This window comes from Tachyglossus aculeatus, chromosome 11 (assembly GCF_015852505.1).
Source record: "Tachyglossus aculeatus isolate mTacAcu1 chromosome 11, mTacAcu1.pri, whole genome shotgun sequence".
Lineage (NCBI taxonomy): Eukaryota > Metazoa > Chordata > Mammalia > Monotremata > Tachyglossidae > Tachyglossus > Tachyglossus aculeatus.
The window spans coordinates 46,991,941-47,008,471 of NC_052076.1; the positions used below are offsets into that span (position 1 = coordinate 46,991,941).

Sequence of the window (16,531 nt, forward strand, 5' to 3'; positions counted from 1 at the left end):
AATGATCTGACTGAGTGCTTTAAAGCTGATGGTCTAGAGTTTCCAATCGATATGGAGAGAAATGGATAGCCATTGAAGGCTTTTTAGGAGATGTGTGCAGAATGACATTTCAGAAAAATGATCCAGGCAGTAGTGTGCAGTGAGGTCTGGCGAGGGGAAAGACGGAAGGCAGGGGTCAGTGAGGAGGCTGATGCAGAAGTCAAGTCGGGATATAACAAATGTCTGGACCAGCAGAGTGGCTGAATGGTTGGAGAGGAGGTGGCAGCTTCTGGAATGATAGGATATGCCATAAGACTGAATATGGAGACTGAAAGAAGGGATAACGTCAGGGTTTCGGGTTTGAGAGACGGAAATGACAATGGTGTTGTCAACAGTAATGGGAAGGTATAGCGGAGGAGAGGATTTGGGAGCTAAGATAGGGAGATAGGCCACACTTCTTCTCAAATGACCATTAATATTCTTGAAATAAAAGCACCAAGAGGTCAACCCCTACTTCCCGGCCATGCCTTAATTAGGGTACTGTCTGGGATTCGACAACTTGAACAAGATGGGGCAAATCTGAAAAAGGTCCAGCAGAAACCTAGAGAAATGAAGAAAGGGTCAGGAAATAGGGCCAATGAGGAGAAAGGAATTGACTTTTTAAAAAACTTGCAGTGAACACTAAGGTACAACCTAATAACGGTTTTCAAGCATAAAACACAAAAAACTAATTCGGCAAAATTAGTCTGCAAAAAAAAATCTGTCCATATGGACGTCATTTTCCCCGACACACTAATCTTTTAAACAAGGAGACTCAAGATGGGCACACGAAACAGGTCACGCTACTGATAAGCAGCATGGCCTAATAATAGTAATAATAATGATGGAATTCATTAAGTGCTTACTATGTGCAAAGCACTGTTCTAAGCGCTGGGGAAATTACAAGGTGATCAGGTTGTCCCATGGTGGGCTCACAGTCCTAATCCCCATTTTCCAGATGAGGTAACTGAGGTCCAGAGAAGTTAAGTGACTTGCCCAAAGTCACACAGCTGACAAGTGGTGGAGCCGGGGTTTGAACCCATGACCTCTGACTCCAAAGCCCGGGCTCTTTCCACTGAGCCACGCTGCTCTCGTAGTGGAAAGAGCACAGGCTTGTCTGCTGTGTGACCTTGGGCAAGCCACAACTTCTCTGTGCCTCGGTGACCTCATCTGCAAAACTGGGATTAAGACGTGAACCCCCAAGAGGGACATGGACTATGTCCAACCTGATAAGCCTGTATTTACCCCAGAGCTCAGTACAGTGTGTAGCACACAGCAAGCGTTCAACAAATACCATTAAAAATACGTGTGCGCAAACAAAATATATCAATCCAGTCAGGTACATATGCACATCGATCAATGGTATTTATTGAACGCTTACTGTGTGCAGAGCACTGTACTAAGCACTCGTGAGAGTTCAATACAAAGTTGGTAGACAGGTCTCTAGCCCACAAGGAGCTTATAGGCTAGATGACTGTACATAGTCACATATTCAGTCACATTGGTGAGGGAGGTAAATTGCTGGGTGGAGATGAGTTCCCTGAAGGAAGGGAATGTGTACCCTGTACCTTCCACTTGTTGTGCGCTCCAAGCGTTTAGTATTGTGCTTTATATTAAATACATGCCACTCAATAAATGCCGCCAATTGCTTGAGAGCTTGGACCAAGCTCTGCTCAGTTGGGGAAGGGATCATGGAGAAGGTGAATGTGAGTTGAGTTCTGAAGGAGAGAGGACCCAGAGACAAGAGGATCGCACACAGACTGTAAGCTCACTGTGGGCAGGGAAGGTGTGTTTACTGTTTACTCTCCCAAGTGCTTAGTACAGTGCTCTGCGCTCAATAAATACAATTGAATAAGGATGGCAGTAAGGCAGTCACTGGGAAATGAGGGCCCTGAGATAGCAAGCTAGGAGAAGGCCTTTTAAGTCCATTAACTGCAGTCTGAATTTGCGGCATAGGGAAGCAACAGGCAGTTTAGAGCATGGAGCCAGAGAGTAGAATGACTGAAGAGGTGTTTGAGGAAAATCGCTTCGGCAGCCCGTGCTTCCGCAGCGTCAACAGATTCCAGGGGCAAACAAAGTGAACCACGGGTGTGTACTTTTCCCTCTCATTCCACAAGTAAGGCTGGGCCGAAACAGAGAAGAGCACCAGCTCAAGAATAAAGCTCCCAGTTGTTGGGTCTGAGACCAGTCACTCAATCAATGGTATTTACTGAGTGCTTACTGAAGGCAGAGAACTGTACTAAACACTTGGAAAAGTACAATACAGGAGAGTTGAAAGACATGTTCCCTGTCCACAGTGAGTTTACAGTCTAGAGGCGGAGTCAGAGCTCGAATCTGGGCCCTTGTAGAGCTAGAGTGTGAGACACTCTTGGCACACTGGGTGTTTAATCAATGCTGAACAATAATGGACATTTATTACTAATAATAATCAGGCCTCTCTGTTTTGCTTTACCCCTATCTTTCATCTACCTAGTGACATCTCACACAAATACTATTATAAATATTATTTATTTTATTAGTATGTTTGGTTTTGTTCTCTGTTTGCCCCTTTTAGACTGTGAGCCCACTGTTGGGTAGGGACTGTCTCTATATGTTGCCAATTTGTACTTCCCAAGCGCTTAGTACAGTGCTCTGCACACAGTAAGTGCTCAATAAATACGATTGATGATGATCCCTTACTTCCTCAGGTGCCTGAGGCAACTGAGTTATCCCCCTCATTTCTCAGATGGCACCAATAAGGTTCAAACAGGTTAAGTGGATTTTCCAGAATCAAACAGAAGAGGTCCTAGAATGGTGCTCTCCCTACCCATTACGGTTATCAATGACTCAAGAAGAGATCTTTAATTGGGGATTTATCTTTGGACAAGTGAAATTTCATTTCCAGAGATGGGCCATAAGGTTTGCAAGATTTTGCTTCCTCCGGGGGAATATCCGTGTGCCAAGGGACAACGGTACCTAGTGGGAAGAGGACAAATCTGGAAGTCAGAAGACTCTGGTTCAAATCCCAGCTCTGTCACTGGCCTGCTGGGTGATCGTGGGTAAGTCATTTAACCTCCCCTCACTTCCCTTGTCTGGAAAATGTGGATAACATAACTGCTCTCCCTCTCTCTTGGATTTTGAGTCCTGTGTGTGGAGCAGAGAATGTCTAATCTGATTGCTATATCTGGTTTAATGCTTAGCACATAGTAAATGTCTAATAAATACCATTATTATTATTATTACTATTAAATATGTCGGAAGAGGGGAAATCATTTTTGGAGTCCAAACCTGCTTGAGGCAGAAGGAAAGAGGACAGAGCACAGGTCTGGGAATCAAGAGAACTGGAATCTGAATTATTTACCCTCTCTGGGACTCAATTCTCCTCAACTACAAAATGAGAATCATGCCCGCCTTGACTGAAGGACAAGAAACACATTCTCTTTTCTGGATTTTTTTAATGGTATTTTTTAAGTGCTTGTTACGTGTCAAGCACTGTTCTAAGCATCGAGGCAGATACAAGTCAATCAGGTGGGACACAGTCCTTATCCCACATGGGGCTCGCAGTTCAAGGTATTCAATCCCCATTTTACAGATGAGGCAATTGAGGTACTGAGAAGTTAAAGTGACTTGCCCAAAGTCACACAGTAGGAATGTTGGAAGGGTAAAACAAGATAATGGCTATAAAAGTGCTATGGAAAAAAAAATCAAAGCTCGACATAAATTCAAAATTTAAAATTACAAGAAGACCTCCAGAAATTATTCTGAACCCGTAATAGCTCTACTTGAAGATCCCCAAGTCCTAAATCTTGATTTTTTAAATAATAATAGTAATAACGATAGCATTTATTAAGCACTTACTATGTGCAAAGCACTGTTCTAAGCGCTGGGGAGGTTACAAGGTGACCAAGTTGTCCCATGTGGGGCTCACAGTCTTCATCCTCATTTTACAGATAAGGTCACTGGGGCACAGAGAAGTGAAGTGACTTGCCCAAAGCCACCCAGCTGAAAGGTGGCAGAACCGAGATTTGAACCCATGACCGCAGACTCCAAAGCCCGTGCTCTATTCACTGAGCCACGCTGCTTCTCTTTTGGAGAGCTCTAATAGTGTAGAATGGGCTAATATGCCCACAGTATTCACTTACTTGTCCGGCAGCTATGTGTCCCGGCCACCAGGCAATGGCTGGTTCTCTCATGCCACCTTCAAAGGTGGTTTGTTTCCCACAGAGAAAGGGGCCATTACTGCCTCCTGGAAGAATGGAGAATTATACCAGATTTGAAAACAAGATACCCCCAAAACCCCAAAGAGACAACTTGGAACTTCACTTTCCCTAAGGTGACGCGTTGGGTTTTTCCCCTGAGGAGGCCGAGAAACTGAATGCGTGTGGTACGGGGAGTCCAAGCTGCAACCCGAGGATCACAACATACACCAGTGGCTCAGTGGAAAAGAGCCCAGGCTTTGGAGTCAAATTCCGGCTCCGCCACTTGTTAGCTGTGTGACTTTGGGCAAGTCACTTGACTTCTCTGGGATTCAGCTGCCTCATCTGTAAAATGGGGATGAAGACTGTGAGCCCCCCGTGGGACAACCTGATAACCTTGTAACAAGCACTTAGAACAGTGCTTTGCACATAGTATGCGCTTAAATGCCACTATATTATTATTATTATTATTTTTATTATTATTATTATTATACTACATGCTTCTCCAGACTCTCTTGGGTGTCGGCTAAATAACCACCCAGGGCAAAGTAGAAAACAAAGATCCTGGAACGCTGCGAAGGAAGCAGATCTGAGAAAACTTGTTCTTTCAATGGCTTTAAGCAAAGCAAGGAACATACCGAGCGGCAGTAAATCACAAAGGCTAGGAATTTTCCACAATTGTTTGAAAGGTTTTTCGAGGCCCCAAACAAGGGCTCCCTATGTAAGAACTGAAATACGTGGCATGTTGGCTCAATGTTGGCAGAAGATTCAGAAAACCTTCAAGCAGTCAGACAAAAGACATCGATGGGGATGTAGAAACCAAGGGGGCTTTGTGCGCTGCCAATAAAGCAACTGAGAAGCAGCATGGCTTAGTGGATAAACCATGGGCAGGGGAGTCAAAAGGACCTGACCTCTAAACCCAACTTTGCCACTTGTCAGCTGTGTGACCATGGGCAGGTCGCTTCACTTCTCTGTGCCTCAATTATTCCCCATTTTACAGATGAGGTAAGACTGTGACCCCCGTGTGGGAGATGGACCGTGTCCAACTGGATTAGGTTGTATCTACCCCAGCACTTAGTACAGTGCCTGGCACCCAGTAACCACGTAATTACCATTAAAAAAAACTCCCTCAAACTGTAGGACGGATTGGGGGAATACCCCTATCTATACCTTCTCATTTCTCCTTCTGCTTAAAAAGAAGTCAGCATTAGCTGGCAAGGCAGTGTTGTAAATGGGCAACCTTCTGAATGGGTGCACACATGGGAAAAATGAATGTCAGACACTTACCCTGCTCTGGACTTGAAATGAGAGCAGCTCCATTATCCGATGTGAAAAACACAAATGTGTTCTCACTGATACCCAGTTTCTGAAGGAATTTCAGGATTTTTCCAATGCTGTCATCAATTTCCCGCACTGCATCCCCATAACTACAGAAAGAGGGACAATAAATTGATTGAGGGACAAGAAACACGTTCTCTTTTCCGGATTTTTTAAATGGTATTTTTTAACTGCTTGTTACGTGTCAAGCACTGTTCTAAGCATTGAGGTAGATACAAGTCAATCAGGTGGGACACAGTCTCCGTCCCACAAGGGGCTCACAGTTCAAGGTGTTCAATCCCCATTTTACAGATGAGGCAATTGAGGCACTGAGAAGTTAAAGTGACTTGCCCAAAGTCACGCACCAGGCAACTGGTGGAGCCGGAAGGAAAACCAGGTCCTCTGATGCCCATGGCCGTGATCTTTCCACTAGGCCACACTGCTTCTCTGTTATTCACTGACCAACAAAAGTCAAATTACAGGTTAATAAGATGGGTTGACTGTGATCACTGGGCAGTTACTTCCATCTTTCAGGAGACGAATCTAGCAAAAACTCCTCACTCTCGGCTTTAAGGCTGTCCATTACCTCAACCCCTCCTACCTCACCTCCCTTCTCTCCTTCTCCAGCCCAGCCCGCACCCTCCGCTCCTCTGCCGCTAACCTCCTCACTGTGCCTCGTCCTCGCCCGTCCCGCCGTCGATCCCCGGCCCATGTCCTTCCCCTGGCCTGGAATGCCCTCCCTCCACACATCCGCCAAGTTAGCTCTCTTCCTCCCTTCAAAGCCCTACTGAGAGCTCACCTCCTCCAGGAGGCCGTCCCAGACTGAGCCCCCTTCTTCCTCTCTTCCTGCCCGTCACCCCCGTCCTACCTCCTTCCCCTCCCCACAGCACTTTTATATATTTGTACAGATTACTCTATTTTACTTGTACATATTTACTATTCTATTTTGTTAATGATGTGCATATAGCTTTAATTCTGTTTGTTCTGACGATTTTGACACCTGTCTCCACGTTTTATTTTGTTGTCTGTCTCCCCCTTCTAGACCGTGAGCCCGTTGCTGGGTAGCGATCATCGCTATATGTTGCCAACCTGTACTTCCCAAGCGCTTGGTCCAGTGCTCTGCACACAGTAAGCGCTCAATAAATACTACTGAATGAATAAATGAATGAAAGAAGCCCAGAGAAGCTGAGGTCCCGAGTCACCAAGTCGGTCAGAGGCCAAGCGGTCTCTAGAGAGCTGTACTGATGACCTGGCAGACCGACTGCTCCAAGACTGTCTCAGAGAAACAAAGGTTGTGGCTTTCTCCAGCACACGACAGCAGGGAAGGAATACGAAGTCACTTACCGTCCTCTCTGGCTGGTGCCCAAGAAAGGTTTTGAAGCGTAAACAGGCGCGTGGGTAGCATCAATGGCCCAATACAGAAAGAAGGGCTGCTGATTGCCATGTTGTCTCTCAATGAAACTGAGGGCTTCCTGGAAGTGAGAACTCAAGTTTCCCCGCTGCCTCCGGTGAGCAACTTCCCCCCCAAAACCCCGAAAACTGGCCTCCCCATCCCACACTCAAAGGTCCACTACCTGTAGGTAGATCTGGGTTAGATTGGATTCTCCTGTGTTCTGCTGAATTGGAAAATCTTCATAGAATCTGACAAAACAAAACGAAACCCCAAAGCGTAAGAAAATCAGGACAGGCTTTTGCTTCTCCAGGGCCTTCATGGATAGCCTGACTGAGCCAAGGAAATCCAAAACTAATGGAATGTGACAAGCTTCAGTAACTTTGCCCGGCCATTAATCATAATTATTACTCACTTCTCAAAAGCATCCGATGGTTACCAAACCACCTCCCCATCCAACAGAAACTCCTGACCCTCCAATTTAAGGCACTCATTCAGATCTCTCCTTCCTTCCTATCCTCACTGCTCTCCCACTACAACCCAGCCCAGATACTTTGCTCCTCAAACAGCAACCTACTTATTGTTACCGTTATTGTGACATTTAAGTGTCTACTACATTCCGGGGACTGGGGTAGATACAATACCATCAATCAGTTGTATTTATTGAGTGTTTACTATGTGCAGAGTACTTTATTAAGCGCTTGGAAGAGCACAACGCAACAGAATTAGCAGACACGTTCCCTGCAGATAACAAGCTGACAGTCTCTGGTGCAAATATGGCTCACAGTCCAAGGGGCAGGGAAAACAGGAATTAAAGAAACAGGAAATTGAGGCCCAGAGCAATTAAGTAACTTGCCCGTGGTCACACAACAAGCACATGGCAGAGCCAAAATTAGATAACCCAAGTCTCCTGACTCCTAGTCCTGGGCTAGGCCAGGTTGACTCTCAATTGTGTCCATTATGTTGTATGTGTCTGAAGGGGAGGCTGAAGCAATTTAGCGGTGATCTGCAGTAGTAAGAGGATAACAAGCTGTTGAGTGGGTTTATTCCCCATGCAATTTGGGGTAGAATTTGAATTTTGATCCGGCCATCGAAAAGTGGTCCTCTGAGGAAAAACAAAGAAGGGTAGGAAGTTTCACTGATTTGCAGCTATCGTTTGGGAGCGTAATTCCCCAGAACTACGGGACCCTTAGCATTTTCATAGATACTCTCAGTCCAATCCATCAACCCAGATTTGGACAGTTTTCTGAGAAAGATCTTAAAATGCTCAAATTGGCGCCTGGGATACTGTTTGATCTAAAAATATCCCAAGATGACATGTTAACTGGAACTGTGGGCTTTGGGATTACAAGTGGGATTAATATCCCACTTGCTTAGTACAGTGCTCTGCACATAGTAAGCGCTCAATAAATACAATTGATTGATTAATATCACCCATACAAAAAGCAAACAAACCAATTGCCAAAAACCTTCAGTGCAGAAGAGTCAATCACACAAGACTCCAAACAGCCTTCCGGGCCACTTCAACAGGCGAAAAATGATCAAAAGGAAGTTCTTAGCTCCAATCCGCTCTGACACTGTGTGAAATTGGAACGAAAGAAATTTATACCACTGTTCACTGGAAGGTAGGAGAAGAAAAGGTTGAATTACCTGCCAACCATCTCCAAGTTCCTGTAAACAGGGATGTTGGGCCTGACACTGTTGTTATAAGGTCCAAAATGACAGTTGGGTGAGCCAAACCACTCATCAAATCCATGCTTCAAGGGATGGAATTGGGGTCTTTGACCCAGATGCCTGGAAACAGGAACCCAAGACAGTTCAGACATCCAACGGAATGGAAAATAAAAATACTTCAACTATAGACCAATCCCCCGACATACACGCCCCTGCCACCACCCCACTGCTCTCCAAGTAAAATACTGCTACGCTTTTTTGGAAGTTGAGACTCCAGCCCTCAACACTATCTCCGAGATCCATTGCCATTATGTAATTTATTTTTCTGCCGGTTCCCCCTGAAGACTGTAAGCTCCTTGAGGTCAGGGATCTTGTCTACCAACTTTATTGCATTACACTTTTTCAAGCGCTTAGGACAGTGCTCTGCACATAGTAAGCACTCCTTTTGCAGAATCGATCCTCCTCTCCCAACTCCCATCACAAATCCAAGGACACAAGTTAATTTCCCAGTTTTCATCTCGTCTCCCACCCCTGAGAGGTTTCCTGGAGGTAACTAACTTCACGACAATCTCTTCTCACAGCTCAGCCTATTCGTTGTTCAAAAACGGGTCTGAAAGGTGAAAACAAGACGCTTCAGAAGCCATGACCTATCATGAGCCGGGTGAATCCTAGATGCAATCTGATTACACATAACCGACACGAACTGCTCCACGAACTGCTATGTATTTATAATTCCAAAAAAGTTCCGTTACTATGCAATGTTGAGTGATTAGAAGAGAAAATGGGCAAAATGCCCACTTTGGTGACAACTGTGAAATCTGTTTCAACAAGCGAAGATCATCTGCTTAAGTCAAGAGGGAGGGGATTTCCAGTTTGCAAACCCCATGCACACATTGGAGGCGTCAGTCTAAGCTGTGGGGAACTTCCTGCCAGGCTCTGCTCTTCTCCGGCTTCCCCCCTCCCCCCAGCCTAATTTTTCTCTACAGCTGATCTCTCGCTACTACAGTCAATATAAAATCAAGACCAAAGAAAGCCTTGCTTAGATGAGCCAGGAGGCTTTCAAATACTGCAGACTTTCCCAGCATACCCCTTTCCCTAATCTTTCTCAGCCTGTTAGGAATGTTTTGATCACTTTTCAAGTTCAACCAACTGCTCTTTATCTTAATTGTCTTAGACACTCTACATACAGTAATTCTTTTTTCTTTCCCAGAGAAAACGGGCTTCTTTGATAGTAATTTGGAGCCCTTGCGCTCAGATCCCTTCGATCTTCACCATGCTCCCCAGACTTTCCCCTTCCCAGAAAATGTAAATTCAACCCTTGATTTTACTCCTAGTATTGATCTTGGCTCTTTATATTTTCTTTAACCTCTGCAGGACACTAGCCTGTGGGTAACTGAAGTTTGCTTATTTTTATTTTGTATACACTTATCCTTTACACACATCTGACAATCAGACCAGCTTTTCTTTCTTAATAGAATTATTCAGGATTAACATTCTGTTTAATAACAAACTTTCAAAACATCATCTAAACACATTTAGTGATTTACTATTAGGTATACCACTCTGAATGCATTTGCCTTCCAGAGAGCTATAGTATTTCCTAATTCACCCCAGTGCAGTTGGCTTCCTCTCCATGACGGATGACTCACTCTATGTCAGTTCTAAAATCACTTTATCTACTGGTGGTGATAGTAGTAGTAGAAGTCACATTTACTGAGCCTGCACTTGATATGGTGCACTGCACTGTTTGGGAAGTACAGAATAAAGAAATGACAATTTCCCTGTTCACAAGGAGTTTACACTCTAATGGGGGACAAACATAAAAATACTGACAACGCTGTTGAAATACAGTGAGCGGATATATATGTATGTACGACTTTATATATACGTATACATATATATATATATAAATATATATAAAGACGTATATATACGACTTCGGGCAAACCATCTAACTTCTGTGTGTCTCAGTTTCGTCAACTACAATTTCAATACCTGCTTTCCCTCCTACTTAGACTGTGAGCCTCATGTGGGACAAGGGACTGTGTCCCACCTGATTGATCTGCATCTATCCCAGTGCTCAGAACCGTGTTTGACGCATAGTAAGTGCTTAAATACCATTAAAAAAAAACAAAACCAAAAAAGAACTAACTCCCTAGATTGCCTGGAGGCCCTTCTCACTCACTTGCTCCCTCACAGGCTCCATTCAAGACCACTTATTCTATGGTGGTGAAAACCACTGAACCGACTTGTACTTCCCAAGCGCTTAGTACAGTGCTCTGCACACAGTAAGCACTCAATAAATAGGACTGAATGAATGAAGCCTGTTGTGGCCGGTTCACTATGTGCATTGCCTGATAACTGATTCCCAACGTTAGCTCTGCTGGCATTTTCTCTAGTTGTTACTTCTCCAGCTTCTCTCCAAGTTCATTAGGCACCAAAATTGTGAACCCCAAGAGTTCCTCCTGGAAACCCTCATGGGCCATGACCCGGCCATAAATAGGCTTTCCAATACTTCCAAATATGCTCTATCAGTGCATTCACTTTATCAACACCTTGATAATCACTTCTGAGCTGTAGGATGGGCTCGCCATGGACATCTTCCCGGTTTATCCTTGAGAGGAGTGGAGAGGAAGAAGAGAGACATGCCTTTCTGTCATCAGTTAGACTCTTGGCTCCTAAAATTTCCTGTGAATCATTAACCAAGCTTCCATTATTCACTTTGCTAGAGTTCTCGAAACCCTCCAAAGCTGCAAATGCAGTTTTTTTTTTACATTTCCAAGACTGCTTTTTCCACTTATCTTTCTTTAATGGGAAAGCTGGGGAGGTGAAGAAATAAGCCACCTCTGTGCTCCTTGAAAGTCTCATAGATGAAAATGAAGTGAAAAATTCCCAGCACGTTGAATGCCGTTGAGCTGCCCCACTCCAGAAGAAAAATTTTCATTAATACCTCTTCTGCAAGTGGATTCTTTCTACACCTATCACAGTGCTTCTGCTTATAGGTGACTAGATCAATATCTGTTCTACCTAAGATTTTCTCCAAGTCCCTTTGGTACACTTTTTTTTGTGGCATTTCAGTTCTACCACAGAACTTCCTTGAATTTTTTTTCGTATTTATTGAGCGCTTACTGTGTGCAGAGCACTGTACTAAGAACTTGGAAAGTACAATTTGGCAACAGATAGAGACAATCCCTATCCAACAACGGGCTCACAGTCTATAAATTTGGAAGCTATCCTGACTGTGGCCTTTCTATGTGAAGGCTCAATCTTTCCACATTTCTCTCCCCTTTCCACTCTGCTCGGAGGGCTATTTTCCGCAAAGGCTATTTTCTAAAATCCCACTCCGGAAGGGGCACAGTTCCTGCCTTCACATTTACAATTGCTGGTCAATGGCAGGTTCAAGATATCCTTCATCTTTCCACCCCCTTGGCGTTTCTCCCAAATTCCGGAGTTCCTAAAAACATCTTTACAGCCTGGGCTTCCTAGTGTGAATAAATAAAAAAAAAGATAAAGAGGAAAACAAAATAATCTCAAAGCAGACTTACCACTTGCCAACAATCTTACTGACATATCCTGCTTCCTTCAGCAGTTTTGGAAGTAGTACCTCAGAATCTGGGATTCCCCCAACTATTTCCTGGGGCGTGAAGGCTGGATAAACAAGACAGTTTTATACGCTTACTTGAGGCTACCAAACAAGTCATAGAAACCTTGCAACCTGTCTAGAAGTCCCATTTTAACTGGTGAAAATTGAGAACAGTGGACGATCTCGGTGAGCGTGTCGAGCGGTAGCTGGAATTAGCAGAAGTAGCCTAGTCATCTCCAGGGAAGAGAGAGGGGCACTTCCTGCCAAACTCTAGCACCCCTTCAACTCAATGGCACATTTATTTTTATATATTAATGTCTGTCTCCCCCTTTACACTGTGAGCTCGTTGTGGCTGGAGAATGTGTCTGTAGTTGTACTGTACTCTTCCAAGCGCTTAGTACAGTGCTTTGCACACAGTAAATGCTCAATAAATATGATTGAATGAATGACAAGTCCAACAGTGGACTCTGAGAAGCAGGGTGGTCTAGTGGAGAGAGCACAGGCCTGGGGGTCACAGAAGGACCTGAGTTCTAATTCCAGCTCCACCATTTGTCTGCTGTGTGACCTAGGGCAAGTCACATCGCTTCTCTGTGCCTCAGTTACACCACCTGGAAAATGGGGATTAAGTCTGTACGCTTCATGTGGGACAGGGATTATGTCCGACCTGATTACCTTGGATCTACCCAGTGCCTAGTAGGGTGCCTGGCACATAGTAAGTGCTTAACAAATACCATAAAAGAAAAAAAAAGGGCCCCAGCACCAACTGCAGTACTGCTCTGAACGGCACCTCTCCATCGCAGCCGAGGAAAGCAACAGATACATGCTACCTCCCTTCCATGCCTGTTGGGACAATCTCTATAACCTCACATGCTCTATATGTGCTAGTACAGGGATCAAAGTTGCTGCTGAGCGTTCCTGGCATCCCCTCCACTGGACAGCCAACTCCGCTGCCCCCCAGGAACCAGCATCAGCTCCGCACCGCTGAAGAGACTCCATCCCATCCTGCCTTCCTCCACCCCGGCGGGAAATAGAAAAGCTCCCTCAGCATGAAGCTCCACAAAACCTCGGGAAGATTGGCGGCTGCTCTAGCTACTGCTGTGGATACAGGTTTACCTTAGATCCCGAGCCATGAGGGGCCTGAAATTCTGCTCCCGTAGCCACAGTGCCCTGCTCATTTTTGTTTTTATTTTCTGTATCTGTCCTTCACTTTTATGTTGCTTTAGTAGCTTCTTTTAATTAATCTGTTCCCAGTCTCCATTCCCCCTTATTCTCTTAGATTGTGAGCTCCTTGAGGGTCAGGGACCGTGTCTAATTCCTACCTGTGTAGTCTTTCCCAGTGCTCAGAGTAGTGCTCTGCACACAGCAAGTGCTTAACAAATACTACTATTTCTAGGGGATGGCAGCAAGTGAAAGACAAGGCTTAGGACAAGACAGGAGTGTTGCACCAAAAATTGGAGAATAGAAGAAGCAGGACACATTACAGCGGCGTATTACGCAGGGAAAGAGAAGAGAGCACAGGTCAGCTGCTTACTTTTTAAAATGATTATTACTATCAATGCGGTATTTGTTAAGTGCTTGCTACATGCCAAGCGCTGTTCAAAGTACTGGGGTAGATCCAAGCTAATCAGTTCTCTGTCCCACATGGGGCTCCTTTCTCTCCAGCCAGTTCTCAGTCTTGCTTTGGGTCTTCCGTGGTGAGAAGGAAGAGAGACTGAGTCAAAGTAACGTCCAACTGGGCCAGAAACAGCCAAACAAGCAACAGGTGCCTGCCATTCTCCTTCTCACATGCGGAGAAAGGGCCTACGGCTCCCCTGAGAGATCAGAAGCAGGCTTTGGGCCATCCCAGACTCGAGGACCTTCGAGAGGCCAAACTGATCCTTGCTCGCCGGGTCTCTTCCCCAGTGGGTAGGTCTGGATCATAGTTCCAGAGATGCGAGATGGCTCTAAGGACTCCCCAAATGAACCAGATCCCCAATCTCTCAAAAACATGACTCGGTTGCCAGGAGAGGGCACAGAACTGAATGGCCTGCCACCCTGCTCCAGATTTTAGGGCCTGGAGTCTCCTGGCCCTGCAGGCATGGACACCCATGGAAGGACAGGGGATAGGGAAGGTGGTGGAGCATCTAAATTTAACAATTCAGGCAGAATCAAACCAGGACCAGAAGCAAAAGGAGAGAAGCAACTTGTCAAATACACAGTTCTGTTGACCCGTTGTGTAATCAAATGGAGAATGTATAATAAATCAATCAACCAATTGTATTTATTGAGCACTTACTGTGTGCAAAGCACTGTATTAAGCGCTTGGGAAGTACAAGTTGGCAACATATAGAGACAGTCCCTACCGAACAGCAGGCTCACAGTCTAGAAATAAGAGCTTAGCACTGCCTCTACCTCAACTGCCCTTGAAAATCATTCCTTGGCCAACAAAAGTCAAAGCTACTTTATGGTTAAATTACAATCAGCAACAGGAGCATTCAGAGGCTTAACTCTTTATTCAAGATGCCACCATATGCAGATGTCTGTGTCCCTAGTTGAACAACTTTCCACCTCTCCCATCCTTTACCTCTGCAAATGCCAACATGAGGTCAAATGTTGCGGATACTCTCCGCAAAGGCTCGACAACAGTAATAATGAGAATGTGGCCTAGTGGATAGAGCACAGGCCCGGGAGTCAGAAGGACCTGCGTTCTAATCCAGGCTCTGCCTTTTGTCTGCTGTGTGACCTTGGGAAAGTCACTTCACTTCTCTGTGCCTCAGTTACCTCATCTGTAAAATGGCTGTGAGCCCCACGTGAGACATGGTCTGTGCCCAATCTGCTCTGCTTACATCTACCCCGGTGTCTGGTACAGAAGCTGGCACATAGTAAGTCCTTAACAAACACAATGATAATAATACTTGGTAAATGCTTAATATGTGCCATACACTGTGCTAAGTGCTAGGGTACATACAATACAAATCAGATCAGACAGTCCTTTTCCCACATCAGGCTCACAATTTAAAGGGGAGGGAGGACAGGTATTTAATCCCCATTTACAGATAAGGAAACTGAGACGCAGGGAAGTTAAGCGACGTCCCCAAGGTCACAGAACAGACGAGTGGCAATGCTAGGATTAGAACTCAGGCCTCCTGAACCTCCAGCCCGCGTTCTTTCCACTAGGCCATGCTGCTTGTTACCAGGGCAATGTAAGCAAAGGAGAGAAACCAAATGAAAAGATAAACACGCACCATTTCTGGCATGTCCATTGGTGGTGTAGAATCCATTGCGGAGAGGGAGGCGGCCTGTCAGCAGAGCAGCCCTGGCTAGATGGAAAGAATGGAAAAACAAACGCAACACAATGACGGATGGTTTAATGGACAGAAATTCCCCATTATACTTCTGAATGAATCATGGCTATCCAACATTTCTTCACTGAAGACCACAGGTCTACTCGACAGTGGTTTTGCCTAATTCCAAGCTGCACAATACCTAGAACTGTGGATTCTCATCAAGTACTTCTAGACTGTGAGCCCGTTGTAGGGTAGGGACAGTCTCTATATGTTGCCAACTTGTACTTCCCAAGCGCTTAGTACAGTGCTCTGTACACAGTAAGCGCTCAATAAATATGATAAAAAAAGTGCCGAGAATAAGGATCTCGACACACTTATAAACGTGATCCTAGTCAATCAATCAATCGTATTTATTGAGTGCTTACTGTGTGCAGAGCACTGTACTACACGCTTGGGAAGTACAAGCTGGCAACATATAGAGACAGTCCCTACCCAACAGTGGGCTCACAGTCTAAAAGGGGGAGACAGAGAACAAAACCAAACAAACAAAATAAAATAGAATAGATATGCACAAATAAAATAGAGTAATAAATACGTACAAACATATATACACATACACAGTCCCACTAAGGATAGAGCAAGCCCGTTCTAAAGATGAAGAAGCTGAGGCAGAGAGGCCAAATGGACTTAGCTTGGGCCAAAGAGCAAGTGAAGGTCAGAATTAGCCAATAAATCAATCATCGTATTTACTAAGTGCTTACTAGGTGCAGAACAGTGTTCTAAGCGCTTGGGAGATTATGAGAGTTCGAATGTTCGCCCCCCAGCCCCCAGAGTACTTTGAAATTGGAGTTTACTTACACGGAGAGCAGAGAGGGTTGGCAGTGTAGAAGTCTGGAAGAAGAAGCCCTTCTGCTGCCATCTGATCCAAATTAGGGGTCTCTCTAGAAGGCTCCCCGAACACCCCCAGGTCGCCCCACCCCATCTACAGGAAAGAACCACACGGGGAGTTGAACAAATAATTATCCACTTGCTGAACAGCAAAACCGGTATGAGCAAAATACACATAAAATGACTTTATTGCCCCTGAAATTCCCATTTCGGTGAAACT

General features: G+C 45.0%; 1 protein-coding gene across 1 annotated transcript in view; it reads right to left on the bottom strand.

The window, feature by feature from the left end:
* The window catches only part of GALNS (galactosamine (N-acetyl)-6-sulfatase), a 75,806-nt gene that overhangs the window by 50,425 nt on the left and 8,850 nt on the right, over positions 1 to 16,531 (bottom strand). The window contains exons 2-9 of the mRNA XM_038754323.1: positions 16,282 to 16,405; positions 15,382 to 15,456; positions 12,120 to 12,222; positions 8,551 to 8,694; positions 7,085 to 7,151; positions 6,855 to 6,982; positions 5,481 to 5,620; positions 4,140 to 4,243 (exon numbers count right to left, since the gene is read on the bottom strand). Coding sequence (XP_038610251.1) covers positions 4,140 to 4,243; positions 5,481 to 5,620; positions 6,855 to 6,982; positions 7,085 to 7,151; positions 8,551 to 8,694; positions 12,120 to 12,222; positions 15,382 to 15,456; positions 16,282 to 16,405 — 885 coding nt within the window. The remainder of the gene's footprint in view (positions 1 to 4,139; positions 4,244 to 5,480; positions 5,621 to 6,854; positions 6,983 to 7,084; positions 7,152 to 8,550; positions 8,695 to 12,119; positions 12,223 to 15,381; positions 15,457 to 16,281; positions 16,406 to 16,531) is intronic.